At 37.4% G+C, this 16,359-nt stretch overlaps 1 protein-coding gene and 1 non-coding gene across 2 annotated transcripts; one reads left to right on the forward strand and one right to left on the reverse strand.

Annotated features, from left to right (window-relative positions):
* Positions 1–1,161: 1,161 nt before the first annotated feature.
* LOC129295814 (uncharacterized) lies at positions 1,162–3,920 on the reverse strand. Its single transcript, XM_054934392.1, has 2 exons — positions 3,406–3,920; positions 1,162–1,294 (listed from the first exon to the last, which is right to left on the reverse strand). The coding sequence occupies exons 1-2, from the start codon at positions 3,802–3,804 to the stop codon at positions 1,280–1,282; spliced, it is 414 nt and encodes a 137-aa protein (XP_054790367.1). The 5' UTR covers positions 3,805–3,920; the 3' UTR covers positions 1,162–1,279.
* A 2,009-nt stretch (positions 3,921–5,929) lies between these two features.
* On the forward strand, positions 5,930–6,036 carry LOC129295816 (small nucleolar RNA R71). The gene has a single exon (XR_008589650.1). It is a non-coding gene; the product is annotated as a small nucleolar RNA R71 (small nucleolar RNA).
* Positions 6,037–16,359: the final 10,323 nt, after the last annotated feature.

Raw genomic sequence — 16,359 nt, forward strand, 5'->3', positions numbered from 1 at the left:
GTGAAACAAATTCTAGAGGGTAACATCACTAAGGAATTAATCACACATGAGTGTTTAGCCTCTTCCATGAATGGGTAATATGCCACTCTAATCCATTAATTCAAGGTAAAAGAATGTTCATTTCACACCTATTCAATCCTAAAAATTACCACATCTCAAGAATCAAAATATCCATTCAAGAGCTAGGTAATTAAGTAACCTCAAACAAAACAAAACAAAGAAATTTTTTTTTTGATTTTTTTTTGCAAAACCAAACAAAACCAAACAAATAAAACAAAATGTTTATTTCTCTCCCCCACACTTAAATCATGCATTGTCCTCAATGTATGTATAGACTAGTGATAAAATAAGGTGAGATCAATAATGAATGCATAACAAAAGTGTGGTGCAGATATTTTTTTTTTCAAACTAAAACACAAAACAAAGAAGTCAAATAAAGCAAATAAACTCTAATTTTCCTACTAGGTTCATCTCCCCCACACTTGAACTATACCTATCATTAAATATATCAATTAAAGGAAGGTAAAAGCTCAAGGTTAGAGAGATACAACCTTATCATGGTGGTTCAAAAACATGTTGAGAGAAGTCCTCCTCCTTTTGAAGTGATTTGGCATCTTTGTAGAGCTTGCATAGGTGACCATTGATTTGCATAGTGGAACCCGTGGCTTTATTCAAGAGTTGCAAAACCCCATAGGGAAACACCTTGGTCACTAAATATGGTCCCTCCCACTTAGACTTCAACTTGGCATGCTTATGAATAAACCTTGTTTGGAACAAGAGGACTTGATCTCCTTCTTGGAACTTTTTCCTCAAGATTAGCTTGTCATGAAGGATCCTTGTTTTCTCCTTATAGATTCTAGAAGACTCATAGGCATCCAACCTAAGCTCCTCAAGTTCTTGCATTTGAAGAAATCTCTCCTTAGCCGAAAGATGGAAATCCAAGTTTAGTTTCTTGATGGCCCAATAGGCCCTATGCTCTATCTCCACAGGGAGGTGGCAAGCCTTTCCATACACCAATCGAAAAGGAGACATGCCAATGGGAGTCTTATAAGCGGTCCGATAAGCCCACAAAGCATCCTCCAAGTGTAAAGACCAATCCTTCCTATTTGTGTTCACCACCTTGGTTAGGATTTTCTTGACTTCTCTATTTGATACTTCGGCTTGGCCATTAGTTTGGGGATGATATGGTGTAGAGATTTTGTGATGCACTCCATATTTAGCCAAGAGAGCCTTCATCATCTTATTGCAAAAGTGGGATCCTTGGTCACTTACCAAGGCCTTAGGAACTCCATACCTACAAAAAATATTAGATTTGAGAAACTTCAAAACAATCTTAGCATCACAAGTTCTAGTAGGAATGGCTTCAATCCACTTTGAAACATAATCAACACCAAGTAATATGTACTCAAAACTAAAGGATGGTGGAAAGGGACCCATGAAGTCAATGCCCCAAACATCAAAAATCTCACAAAATAAAATGGGTTGTTGAGGCATTTCATGTCTCTTACCCCAACTACTAACCTTTTGACATTTCAAGCATGCTTTACAAAATTCATAAGAGTCTTTAAACAAGCTAGGCCAATACAATCCACAATCTAAAACCTTCCTAGCTGTCTTATTTGAGCTAAAATGACCACCACATGCATGAGAGTGACAAAATTCAAGAACAGAAGGCACATCAACATCATCAACACACCTCCTAATCACTTTATCACTACAAATCTTCCACATCAAAGGTGGTTCCCAAATGTAAAATCTAGACTCTCTTTTCAATTTTTCAATGGCAAAACGTGAAGCACAAGGAGGCAAGACTCTACACTCAATATAGTTAGCAAAAGAGGCATACCATGGAGGCTTAGATGAAATGGCACACAATGCCTCATCAGGAAATGAATCACAAGGAATAGTAGGGTTAGAGTTTACCATAGTAGCTTTTAAATGAGGTAGTCTAGACAAATGATCCGCTACTTGATTGGTAGAACCACTCCTATCCCTTATCTCCACATCAAATTCTTGCATTAAGATCACCCATCGAATCAAGCGAGGCTTAGAATCTGTCTTCTTAAACAAGTACCTCACAGCAGCATGGTCAGTGTACACAACAACTTTAGAGTTAAGAAGATATGATCTAAATTTATCAAGTGCAAAAACAATAGCAAACAACTCTTTCTCAGTTGTGGTGTAATTAACCTGAGCTGAATCTAGGGTCCTAGATGCATAAGCAATCACATATGATAACTTGCCCTCTCTTTGACCAAGCATAGCTCCCACAGCAAAATTAGAAGCATCACATGACAACTCAAAAGGTAAAGACCAATTTGGGGCTTTAAGAATGGGAGGGGAAATGAGCATGCTTTTCAAAGTGTCAAAACTCCTTTTGCAAGCATCATCAAAAACAAAATCAACATCTTTTTGTAAGAGTTTAGACATAGGCAAAGCAATTTCACTAAACCCCTTTATAAATCTCCTATAAAAGCCTGCATGTCCCAAAAATGATCTCAAATCTTTCAAACAAACAGGATATGGCAAAGAAGCAATCACATCTACTTTGGCCTTATCCACCTCTATGCCATTGGAAGAAATCAAATGGCCTAAAACAATTCCTTTATCTACCATGAAATGGCATTTTTCAAAGTTAAGCACAAGCTTCTTTTCAATGCACCTACCAAGCACTTTATCTAAAGAATGCAAGCATGAATCAAAGGACTCACCATACACAGTAAAATCATCCATAAAGACTTCCATGCAATGTTCAATAAAATCACAAAATATGGACATCATGCATCTTTGAAAAGTACCAGGTGCATTGCAAAGACCAAAAGGCATCCTCCTATAGGCAAATGTACCAAAGGGGCATGTAAAGGTAGTCTTATCTTGGTCACTAGGAGCTATAGGAATCTGAAAATACCCACTAAACCCATCTAGGAAGCAATAATGGGACTTGGAAGCCAATCTCTCAAGCATTTGATCAATAAAAGGCAAAGGAAAATGGTCCTTCCTAGTCACATTATTGAGCTTCCTATAGTCTATGCACACTCTCCAAGCATTTTGAACTCTAGTTGGAACAAGCTCTCCTTTCTCATTTTTTACCACAGTAATCCCCCCTTTCTTAGGTACAACTTGGGTTGGAGACACCCACTCACTGTCAGCTATAGGATAGATGATCCCAGCACTAAGTAGCTTAACAACCTCTTTCTTTACCACATCTAAAATCAATGGGTTAAGTCTCCTTTGTGGTTGCCTAATGGGCTTAGCATTGTCCTCAAGAAAAATTTTATGTGTGCACACAATAGGGTCAATACCAGGAATGTCAGCCAAAGTCCAACCAATAGCATGTATGTTCTTTCTCAACACATCAAGTAATGCATTTTCTTCCTCAAGAGATAAAGAGTTAGAAATTATTACCGGAAGCTTCTCATTCTCAATGAGATATGCATACTTGAGATTGGATGGTAAAGGCTTCAACTCCAAGGTAGGTGGCTCTACACAAGAGGGAATGAGCTTCTTCAAGTCTAATTTGGTGGAATATTCCATGGTACTATCTTGTCTTTTAGGCTTGTCACTTGTTTTTGATTTCTCCTCTTCTTTCTTTACAGCCTCCCCCTTTTCTTGCAACTTGTCCTCAAGTGCTTGGACTTGAGCCACGGCCTCGACATGTGAAAGTGTAGAATTTTCCTCCAATAGCTTGGGAATCCTAAGAACATCAAGCTCGAGTGGAGAAAAACTCATAGATTCGGCCTTAATGGCTTTAGTACCTACAACACAAGAAGATATACCCTTCTCAAGCATTTCAAGATCAAGCATAGGAGATATTTTAAACAAATCATGAGAAGAAGTAGTTGCATCATTCAAGCATGCATCAATCTCTAAACAAATAGGACAACTACATCCATCAATACATGTAGTAGTAACAAGAGACAAATCATCATCAACATGTGAGAAAGAATCAAGCATGTGAGACTCACAAGCATCATGAAGCAATAACTCAATGGAACTTACACCTAACAAAGAATAATCCTCAAAAGGATGTTTCATTGCTTCATATATATTAAAAATAACATGATCCTCTCCACATTTCAAAATCAAACTACCTTTTTCCATGTCAATCAATGTACGGGCAGTCCTCATAAATGGCCTTCCTAAAATCAAAATATCATCCCCACTCCCTTCTTTTGACATATCAAGCACATAGAAATCCACAGGAAATAATAGACCTTTAACACAAACCAACAAGTCTTCTACTACTCCATGTGGTCTTCTAACACTTCTATCCGCTAATTGGCATATCATAGGTGTCTTATGCATGCAATCAAGACTCAAGGCATGATAAATTGAAAGAGGCATAACATTAATGGCTGCACCTAAGTCTATCAATGCATGAGAAAAATGTGTGTTGCCAATCTTGCATGGAATTGTGAAGGAACCGGGGTCTTCACATTTTATAGGGAGTTGAGGCTTCATGATAGCACTCACAGATGAGGGTAATTGTACCCTTGCATTAGGCCTAAATTTTCTTTTATTTGTACAACAATCTTTCAAAAATTTGGCATACTTAGGAAAGTTCTTAACTACATCCATCAAGGGTACATTAACATGAATCTTGTGGAAGAAATCATATACCTCTTGATCAAATTGTCCCTTTACTTGCTTAGGGACCACTTGTGCTTGTGGAAAAGGAAGCTTCTTCATAATCTCTTGACTTTGCTTTCCTTCTTCCTTCCTTGAACTCTCCTTTCTTGTTTCACTTTGCTCGGCCTCTCCCTCTTTTTCCTTACTAAACAACTCGGCCATAGTCCCCTTTTCCACCTTAGATGGTGGTTGCTCACATATGATCTCCTCAATGTTTTCATCCTCATCATCTCTACAAAAAGATGCATCATTAGGAGCAAAAGAAGAACTAGAAACATTAACATCAATTGAAGAATTTAAAGAGGGCTTCTCGGCCTTCCCTTGTCTTTTGTCTTCTTGTACTCTTTCTCCCAACTCCTTGCCACTCCTCAATGTGATAGCATTAAGATTAGCTTTAGGATTAGCAACGGTGTTGGATGGTAATGTAGAGGCTTGAGCATTGGCTGCACTTAATTGGTTAGCAAGCATATTCATTTGAGAAGTAAGGGCATCCATTTTAGAGTTCATGTTCTCACACTTGTTACCCATACTCTCTACCTTGTTCCCTAAGCCATCATACATGTTTTTATACAAAGAGTTCATTTCAATCAACTGCTTACGTAACACATTCACATCATTAGAAGAGTTCGAATTAGAAGAACTCTCAATTGGAACAAGCCTCCTATCACTATAAGAATTAGAAGAAGGTGTAAGAGAATTACCACTTGGATTGTAGCTTTGAGAAGAGCTACCTTGAGACAAATGAGGTGGAGGGTCACGGCCAAAGGTGTTTTGATATGATCCTCTTTGTTGATTGTCTTGTAAAGCCACATTTGGATTTGAATAGGAGAAATTAGGATGGTCTCTCCATGAAGGGTTGTAAGTATTAGAATAAGCTCCTTGCCCTTGCCTCCCACCATAGGATTGTTTTCCATTGTAGATAGCATTTACTTGTTCAAACTTAATCGGACAATTGCTTTCTACATGCATAGGTGAGTCACAAAAAGTACAAGAATAAGGGACAAGTGCTTGAGAAGTACTTACATTGCTCACTTGAGATATTTGTGGAGCCAACATTCTCCCAATCTTGGCAGCTAGCAAGTCCACATATGAATCATTAAGAACTGAGGAACCTACCATATTCACATTTCTCTTTTCCCTTGTAGAGTATTGAGCACCACTTGAAGCCATCTTGTCAATTAGTTCCCAAGCCTTTAAGGAAGTGAGGTCAATCAAGCATCCACCACTAGCGGCATCAATGTTAACTTTGTCTCTTGGAATCAAGCCCTCATAGAAATATTGGACTAAATTCTCACTAGAAATTTGATGGTGTGGGCATTTAGCCAAAAGGCCTTGGAATCTAGTCCAATACTCATAGAGACTCTCATCCTCTCCTTGTTGGACCCCATAGATTTGCTTTCTCAAATTGGTGACCTTGGAATTTGGAAAGAATTTATCTAAGAAGAGTCTTCTTAGCTCAGCCCATGTGCTCACTTTCACATAAGAAGGGTAGTTGAAATACCATTCCTTTGCTAAACCTTCAAGAGAAAATACAAAAGCCTTAGCTTGAACATCATCAACATTTACATGCATAGGCTTCATAGTATCACAAACCAATAGGAAAGTATGCAAAAACCTATGACAATCCTCTCCTGGTAACCCATGAAATTTAGGCAATGCATTAATCAAGGAGGATTTAATTTCAAATTGAACATTAGTAGGAGGAACATATAAGCCATAAGGATTATCATGCCAATTAGGTTGAGTTAATTGCCTAATGCTCCTCTCCTCTCTAGGGTTATGCAAGCCTTCAAATTCATTATTAACATGGCCATCATCATGCAAATTCTCATTCCCATTCCCATGGCCCTCATTATGCACATGCTCATGTCCTAAGATACCTTCCATTGTTGAATTACAAACCAAATGAGAATCAAGAATAGGTTGTGATCTTCTCAATCTAGAAATAGTCCTTTCAATTTCTGGATCTAATTCAACAAAAGAGGTATGTTTTCTTCGGGTCATGCACTAATCAAGCTCAAGAAAATTAAGAACAAAGAACAAGCTAAACTAAAATGCAAATCAACATGAAACAATTCAAAACACACAAAAGCAAGAGAAATAATTTTTTTTTATTTTTTTTATTAAACTCAATAGCAACAAAATGAAAAAAAAATAACACCAAACAAGTAGAAAGAGAGTTAGAAATGCTCAATCAAGAAGCTTTGGCAATTCTGGAATTCGCACAGTAGGCTCTCTGGAGACAGTGAACTTGTGAATTTTCTATCAGCAAATCCACATGATAAATTCCCCTGAAACTTTTATGAGAAACACAAGAGATATACAGGAAAATTATATAAAATTTTTAGATTAAAAATCCTGCCCAATCGTTCCCAGAATTTTTCACAAGTTGGTCCTCAAGTCTAGAGAAACAGGATTTCGTCCAGAAGACCTTCAGAGCTTCTAACAAACTTTCAAATAGGAAAATGAAAAAATTGAAGAAAATCCTAAACACAAGAAACAAAGATAAGACAGCGATAAGAAAAATGAAACTGGAATCAATCAATTTGAATGCACAAAGAGGAAGATATGCTAACTCAAAATTGAAACAGGGTTTTGGAAATCCTCTGTAATGGCTCCCTGGACCTTGTTAGATTGTAAAATTTCCACAGGACACTTCCCACGTCCAAAATTGACCAAACCAATTTTAAAGTGAAGCTAGGATATAGAGCTTTCAATGAAATAAATTTCAAGTTCAAATTCCCTCAGACTCATTCCCAGTTAATTTTTCAATTTCAGACAGAGACACTAGAAACAGAGTATTTTCAGCTCTACACCAAACCAACGAAAATTGCATTAATTTTTTTTTTCTTTTTCAAAACAGAATAAAAACACTCAAAACACACAAAAAACACTAAACAAAACACAAAACACAAATTTTTATAATTTTTCAAAAAAATTTTCAGGAACACTAAAAATATAAATTAAGTACTAAACAACCTTAGAATTAAACTTAAACCATTCCCCGGCAACGGCGCCAAAATTTTGATAGGAAATTAGTCGCTTATCCTCAAAATTACACTAAAGCTAACCCTAATGCAATATAGGGCCAACCCTAGGTCATCTCCCAAGGAATGGTTTTAAGTCTAATTGAAAGTTATCTAGTGAAATAAATCAACCAAAGTTTGTAGGAATTTAGTTATCTATCTAATTATCTAAACTAATTACCTAATATGCAAGTAATTAAAATGCTAGTGAAAGTGAGTGAAATGAACTTCCCTTTTTACAATAATGGAACCCTAGAGATTAGTTGATTTTGGACTCATTATCTTCTCATGATTAGGCTAAGTTTAGCTTCCCTTTCCTCTTGACTAAAGCTGTCATGACTTAAGAAAATTATCCTAAGCCAATTAACCTAATTAGCTAACCTCCCTAGGTCTTAGATTAAAGTCCCTAGTTCAATTAACCAATTGGTGAAGACATTAGCCAAGTGATTCATTCAAAATCCTCTCTCAACAGCCATGGTCAAACACATAAATTGAGCAACCACAAGATTATGTCAAGCTACTCAACAACACAAGCATTAACACCACAAGATTATGTTAAGCTACTCAACAACACAAGCATTAACACCACAAGATTATGCAATATTAACACAAGAAATTCACTAATTGAAAAACACAAGATTATGTGCCAAACAAAGAGTGGCAAAATTCAGTCATGGCTGTCCAAGGAAGAAATTAAATGAAACAATCCTCTCTCTTTACATCAACATCAAATTCAAATTAGAATTTATAAGCTAAGATGATTAGACCCTAGATTAAGGAATCTAACCATCTAGTAAAAAGAGAAGAGGATAGGAAACAAAAGAACTTAGCCAATTTGAAGCTCAAGACTCATCCTCCATCTTCATCTCTCTAGGATTCCACAAAGAAACTTAGCCAATCTTCATCTTCAAGAACCCTAGTGATTGCTTGTGAAGACCAAACTCCATAGCTCTTGAATGATGGAAATGAGCTTCAATCCTTGTGAAAATGGAAGGGATGGAACGAAAATGAAGAGAGGAGAAGAATGGTATGAGTTTTGTGGAGGTTTGGTGGCTGAAAATGGAGGTTAGGGTGCTGGAAAATGAAGAACAAAAGAGAGAAAATGAAGAACACTATGAACAAGAGAGAGAGAATGTGGAAGATGAATGAGATATGTGTTGGATCCCATTTGAGGCTTAAAATGGCGTGCTCCTTGGTGTCTCCCATCAGCTGAAGCTTAATTAAAATAAGGAAAAAGAAATTAAAATGTAAATGGGAGCCTTGTCACACTTGCAAGGTGGCAACTTCCTATTGGTTTGTAGATGATTCCAATGTGTGCCTAATTTCCCATGTGTCATCCACATCATTTTAGCTGATCTAATCCCTCAAAATAATCATAATTCACGTGCAAACCATCAGCCATTGTCCTCAAGGAGTGTTGACCTCAATTGCCCAATTGATGCACAAGTCACATGCCACCTATGTCACATAAATCACATAATTCAATTAAATAGCATATGATATAATAAAATCTAATTCATGTCCAGAATTAAATTCATAATTAGAAGGGAGAATTTATTAAATTAACCAATTTTTAGGCTGCACAAAATTATATAAAAATTTTCACACAAAGGCAAACCAAAAACTAGGACAAACTAAGACACTTAAGAAAGTGTTGACTTTTTTATTTAATTACTCCCAAACTAAAATGAATTTTAAAAATATAATTTCACCATTCATCAACTGGACATAAAATGCACTTTTTCAATTTTTCTTGTACATTTTCTCAAAAGTTCATTTTTCGGACCAAAATGCCCCTAGTGCACTGATATTAGAAACTTAGGCAAAGTTCCAAATCTAATGCAATGTGTGCACTTGAAGGTGATAAATCATTAATAAAATGGTCCTAATTGACAAATAAAAGTGGGTAACAAATGTGTTCTATCAACAAGCAAGAAATAAAATAATGTCTCGTTATCATCAACTGAATCAGAATATATAGCTATTGGATTGTGTGGGAATATTATGTTATTATTGAGAATTATTAGCATTTATTAGGATCTCATTAATTAGGCTTTATTAGTATTTATTAGCTTATGTTATTATTGAGAATTATTAGCATTTATTAGGATCTCATTAATTAGGCTTTATTAGTATTTATTAGCTTTTATCTCTCTTGATGTATATATATAGGACCAGTGTGTACATTAGAATTGCAATGAGACAATACAATTTTTTCCTCTCTGAAAATTCCACATGGTATCAGAGCATCAGGCTCAAAATTTCAAATTAAATTAGTTCTGGAATGGCTAGAATGGGGCTGCCTGAACAGTACGTGATGGTGTTTGTGTGGACAATGGTGGAGCGAGTTTTGAATCTCACCGCCACCCTAGACGTACTCAGGAGGCTCCGAACGGCGAAACCCAGGGCGGCGGCGGCGAACTGCGGCGCGTGTAGACCACACGCGCCCCCCTGCTCACTGCGTCAGTAAGCTTTCAGCGGCGCGTGGAGGCTCCGTTCAGGACGCGATCTTCTCGGACGGCAACGACGCACTCTCTTCGGCAAGATCCAGCACAATCCGGTGTATGGGCACATCGTTTTCGAACCATATTAGGTCGTATGGTGTTGTTAGTGCCCTGTATTACTGGATTTGGAGCTATATTGGGTTGTGGCTTCTGTTTTCAGTCTACCAGAAAGCTTTTCCCTCATTTGAAGTGCTAGGGGTGGTGCTGTGGCTACTTTTATGTAGTGTTGTGCATAATTCCAGATCTGCACCCATGGCATTTGTGGCAAAAAGAGGGCCTTTCCTTCAGGCTTTAAAGACGACTCGAAGTGCAGTGGTCTGGATCGTGGATTCCGGGGCATCTGATCATATGACTAATTGTTATCAATTGTTCACCACTTACACCTCATGTGCTGGAAATATTAAAGTGAAAATTGCAGACGGCTCCTTAGCACCGGTGGTAGGAAAAGGGAGTATCCGTATATCAGATTCTATTACTTTGGAATCTGTCCTTCACGTGCCAAAACTTGACTGTAATTTACTTTCAATCAGTCAACTGACCAGGCACTCAAATTGTTTTGCTAAATTTCTCCCGTCACATTGTGTGTTTCAGGATCTATCATCAGGTGCGACAATCGACAATGCCAAAGAATATGAGGGGCTCTACTATTTAGAGGTCGTCACTCGAGTAGATAACCCACCTATTGTTGGTAATTCTGCATCTACCTCTAAAGTTCATGATTTTATGTTATGGCAAAAGAGAATGGGTCATCCCAATTTTCATTACCTTCAGCGGTTGTTTCCAAACTTATGCCCGACCTTGAATCATAGTGAAATCCAGTGTGAGGTATGTGAATTTGTCAAACACCATCGAACTTCCTTTCCTAGAGCCAAATACACACCTGCCAAACCTTTCACAACCATCCACAGTGATTTATGGGGACCATCTCGCACTTCAAACCGTACTCAAACAAAATGGTTCATCTCCTTCATTGATGACCACACTCGTGTTTGTCGGATTTACCTTTTGAAAAACAAGTCCGAGGCTGCATCCACATTCATGAGTTTTTTCACCATGATCAAAAACCAATTCAACACTAGCATTCAAGTTTTACACACCGATAATGGCACTGAATACTTCAACCAATCTTTGAGTAATTTTCTCCAAATACATAGGATTATCCATACCAGTACGTGTGCCCATACACCTCAACAAAATGGGGTCGCAGAAAGAAAAAATAGACATATCCTTGAAGTTGCAAGAGCACTCATGTTCACTTACAACGTGCCAAAGCTTTATTAGGGAGATACCATTTTAACCGCAACCTATCTCATCAACCGGATGCCCAGTCGAATATTAGCCTTCGAAACTCCTCTCTAAAAATTGTAGAGTGTTTTTCATACATCCCACATTGAAACCAAACTTTCGCTTCGTGTGTTTGGGTGCACAACCTTTGTTCATATCCACCAAAGCAGTAAACTTGAACCTTGAGCTATCAAGTGTATCTTCCTTGGCTATTCTCCTACTCAAAGAGGATATAAGTGCTTTGATCCTGTTTCTAAACGCATCCTTGTAAGCCTTGATGTTACTTTCCATGAAGAAACTCCTTTTTATTCCAATTCCTCAATTCAAGGGGTGAATATAGGTGAATCTCAAACTTGGGAATTAGAACCTAACGCTGAATATATACTTCTTGAGTCCGTGTCTCCTTTGCTAGAACCATCACCCTTACCTTTGTCCAACATCCCACCTTCACCAACCTCTTCTCTTATGCCAAAGTTTGAGGAAAACAAGAAAACAGAGAAAGATGTGGAAAGACCACAAAAGGGGGAGTTGTTAGTTTACACTCGAAAGAAGAAAACAAAAGATAGTGAGTAACTTGTACCTGAGGCACCAAGAGAGTCAGAACCAGAGGTAGTCCCTGAAGCTGATGTACCAAAGATTGATCCATCTAGTAAGCCAGATGACTCAGAACAAAGATGTGAATCTACTGATCTTGATCTACCTATTGCCCTTCGGAAACAACCTCGGTCTTGTACTTTGCATCCGATTCAGAAACATGTGTCCTACAAGGCTCTCTCTCCTGGTTACCGAGCCTTCATCACTAATTTGGATAAAGTTGTTATTCCTAACAACATCCAAGAAGTATTGGAAATACCAGAATGGAGAAATGCAGTTATGGAGGAAATGAAAGCTTTGGAGAAAAATGAAACATGGGAGATTGTTGAAAGACCTAGAGGTAAGAAACTAGTTAGTTGCAAGTGGGTCTTTACCCCAAAGTATAAGGCTGATAGCACACTTGACAAGTTAAAAGCACGGTTCGTAGCAAGAGGTTTCACCCAGACTTATGGCATATACTACAAAGAGACGTTTGCGCCAGTGGCAAAACTGAACACTATAAGAATCTTATCGTCAGTGGCAGCCAACCTTGAATGGCATCTTCATCAACTAGATATCAAAAATGCTTTTCTAAATGGAGAATTGAAGGAAGAAGTTTACATGACTTTACCTCCTGGGTTTGATAGAGGCAGAAATGACAAAGTATGTCGGCTGAAAAAATCACTGTATGGCTTGAAACAGTCACCTAGGGCATGGTTTGACAGATTCTCAAAGGTCCTGAAGTTAGAAGGCTACAAGCAAGGATTGTCAGATCATACGATGTTTGTTAAGGCTGAGGGAGCTAAGAAGTGCATCCTCATTGTGTATGTTGATGATATAATCCTTACAGGAGATCATGTTAATGAAATAGCAAGGATAAAAATTATCCTTAGTAAGGAATTTGAAGTTAAGGATCTTGGGAACTTGAAATATTTTCTTGGGATGGAAGTTGCTAGGTCAAAACGAGGAATATATGTATCTCAGAGGAAGTATATACTTGATCTTCTCAAGGAAACTGGCATGTTGGGTTGTAAACCTAAGGAAACTCCTATTGTGGTCTCGAAAAAGAAGAGGCCACCTAAGAAAAGCGGCACTGAGGAGTTAGAAGGAGAAGACAACTCTGATAATGAAGTTGAAGAAGAAGAAGACAAGGAGAAAGAAGAAACCATTGATAAAGACAGATATTAGAGACTGGTTGGGAAGCTGATTTATTTATCCCATACGAGGCCAGATATTGCTTTTGCTGTCAGTGTAGTAAGTCAATACATGTGTGATCCAAGGAAGAGACACCTAGAAGCTGTATATAGGATTCTCAGATACCTTAAGGGTACACCTAGTAAGGGATTGTTATTCAAGAAGTATGATCAAAGGACAATTGAGATTTACACTGATGCAGACTGGGGGGACTTATGGAGACAGGAGATCCACCTCTGGCTATTGTTCATTTGTGTGGGGAAACTTAGTAACCTGGAAAAGTCAAAAGCAAAGAGTTGTATCCAGAAGCAGTGCTGAATCAGAATTGAGAGCATTAGCTCAAGGAATTACAGAAGAACTATGGAGTCAGAGTTGATCCACCAATGAAATTGTATTGTGATAATAAGGCTGCTATAAGCGTGGCATTGAATCCTGTACAGCATGAGAGATCTAAACATGTTGAAGTGGATAAACATTTTATCAGAGAGAAAGTAGAAGGAGGTATTGTATGTCTGACATACCTACCTACAAAGTTACAAGCTGCGGATGTACTAACCAAGGGACTACCCAAGCCTGCATTTGAGAGTTGTATAAGCAAGTTGGACATGATTAGCATCTATGAACCAACTTGAGGGGGAGTGTGGGAATATTATGTTATTATTGAGAATTATTAGCATTTATTAGGATCTCATTAATTAGGCTTTATTAGTATTTATTAGCTTATGTTATTATTGAGAATTATTAGCATTTATTAGGATCTCGTTAATTAGGCTTTATTAGTATTTATTAGCTTTTATCTCTCTTGATGTATATATATAAGACCAGTGTGTACATTAGAATTGCAATGAGACAATGCAATTTTTTCCTCTCTGAAAATTCCACAGATTGTGTTGTTCTTAAATCTTATCGATGAAGTAGCAACTTGAAGACTTTAAAATCAAGTTCAAGAATATTCCAATCAAATGTGACAATACCAATAGAATATGCTTGACTAAAAATTTGATTCACCATTCTCGAACTAAGCATATTGACATACGTCATCACTTCATCAGAGATCATGTTCGAAAGAAAGATGTCACTATAGAATTCATTCCTACTAATCTACAACTTGCTGATATCTTCACAAAACCTCTAGGAGCAGAACAGTTCGTATTCATAAAAAGAGAGTTGGGTCTGTTAAATCTTAACAAATTGCAAGTAATTTCTTCTTCTTACTCATTCTTTTTAATCTATTTAATTATGTATTCTAACTTAGGCATTAAAGTGGTAATTTGAAAGTGCAGGTCTCTGTCTAAAAAAATTTTCTATTGGTGTTATAAAACTATATAACACTGGTGTTAAAAGTTTAACACCAGTACTAATAGTTATTCTGAGATATTGCAAAAAGCAAACTTTGATAGTAACACCAGTGCTATGCTATTTAACATCAATGCTATGAAAACCACTTCAAAGTTATTAACTTTTTCAAGAGATAAGTATGACACCTTAAAATGACTTAGCATGGATAAGCCCAAATTGATTCACATCTTTAAATGAAGTAATCGTTAAACTTCAATATTTTGAGGTTAACACCGGTGCTATATCTATATATATATATATATCTGTCAATGTGCTTTCTCGCTCAGTTCACTATTTGGCCCTAAAACCGCCGGAGCTACTCTCCTCTCGCATACTCCCTCTTCATAACTATTTCTCCTGTAAACCCGATCATTCTACTATCAAATTTACACCATTGTCTCCATTCAAAATTCTAATAAACACTAACTAATCCTTGATGAAGCCCGCTTGAAGAAAAATGACTAAAGAAGCTCTGAAAGCTTGAGGACTCTCTGTATCTGATTTCTTCTAAGCTAGAGATATTGTGGTTAAGAGAGTTGGGTCTAGATGAGGAAATCCAAGTCTCAATAGCTCAATGAAGTAATGAATAAATCAAAGTAAGTTGCAAAAGTTAGAAAGAGAAAGGAAAGAATGAAGACAAAATCTCTCAATAAAGAACAAGTGAGAACTACTGGTCCATCTCAACTCACTCCTAAGAAGCCGAGGACTACTTGAAAAGGACAAAGAGCAACAAAGAAAGCTAAGGCTAAGAACATGATTCAATCTGCTTCGATAGAACACCCGAGGGTACAATGCCTAGCCAACCTCACTCTGGAATCCATGAAGAACAGAGGAAGAGAAAAGGAAAAGCTCCTATCATTGAGGCATCAAATGAGAGTAATGATTTTGCTAGCTTCTGCTTTGACTCACTCCACACTAAATAGATTCCATGCTTGGCATTGAAAATGACCAGAAAAGAAGTCAGTAAATCTTGGATTGTCAACCTCACAGAGCTCAAAGAGAAGGGATATGATGTCATGGAAATGATGAAGCCTTACAAGATACTATTGGAGCTCAACATGGTAGTAAGTTTAGAAGTTGTAAAAGCTTTTTACAATTCTCTACAAGTTCTGCACAATGGTGAGGTGCTAAGAGTAGCAGTGAGAGGGAAGTCTTTTGACATTACAGAAGACTATCTCAACACCTTTCTTGATTTTCCAACTAATGAGAGGTTGATGAGGCTATCAAATCTATCCTATGAGAAGTCAGTCATGTTCACAACACTAGTGCCAACTTGGGAAGAAAGCACCGGTCTAGTAGAAAAGCCCAAGTCTATGCCAACACTTCATAGAGTAATCTACCACATTCTGTTAAGGTCAATTACTTGAAAAAGAATTGGGGTAAATAAGTTTATCACTGAGGACTTGAGGTTTCTAATTGCTTTAATCAAAGGATTTAAATTTGATGTCGCCTCCATTATCTTTGAAAAGATCAAGAACTTAGTCCAGCTGAGCAAAAAAAGAGATGGAAAATATCTCATCTATGGAAATATAATTTCTAAAATGCTGGAAGATTAGAAGATTATGTACCTAGAAGGCAATAAAGTATTGGGAAATGAGGAGATCAATTCTGTGACTTTGAGAAATATGGAGATCATTAAAGAAGGAGGAGGTGGTGCCCAGAGTGAAGCTCATTAAGTAGCTGCTCATAGTGCTCAAGGCAGATAAGATTCTCAACTAACTCAGAATGATTCATCTGTCCCACCATCATCACAAGGAGTATATCTTGATTCAGATACTGTCAAGTGGTTGGATAGGAGATTCAAGATTCAA

Source organism: Prosopis cineraria, unplaced genomic scaffold (assembly GCF_029017545.1).
Source record: "Prosopis cineraria cultivar Desert tree isolate PC_DT_omini unplaced genomic scaffold, ASM2901754v1 PC194, whole genome shotgun sequence".
Taxonomy (NCBI): Eukaryota; Viridiplantae; Streptophyta; class Magnoliopsida; order Fabales; family Fabaceae; genus Prosopis; species Prosopis cineraria.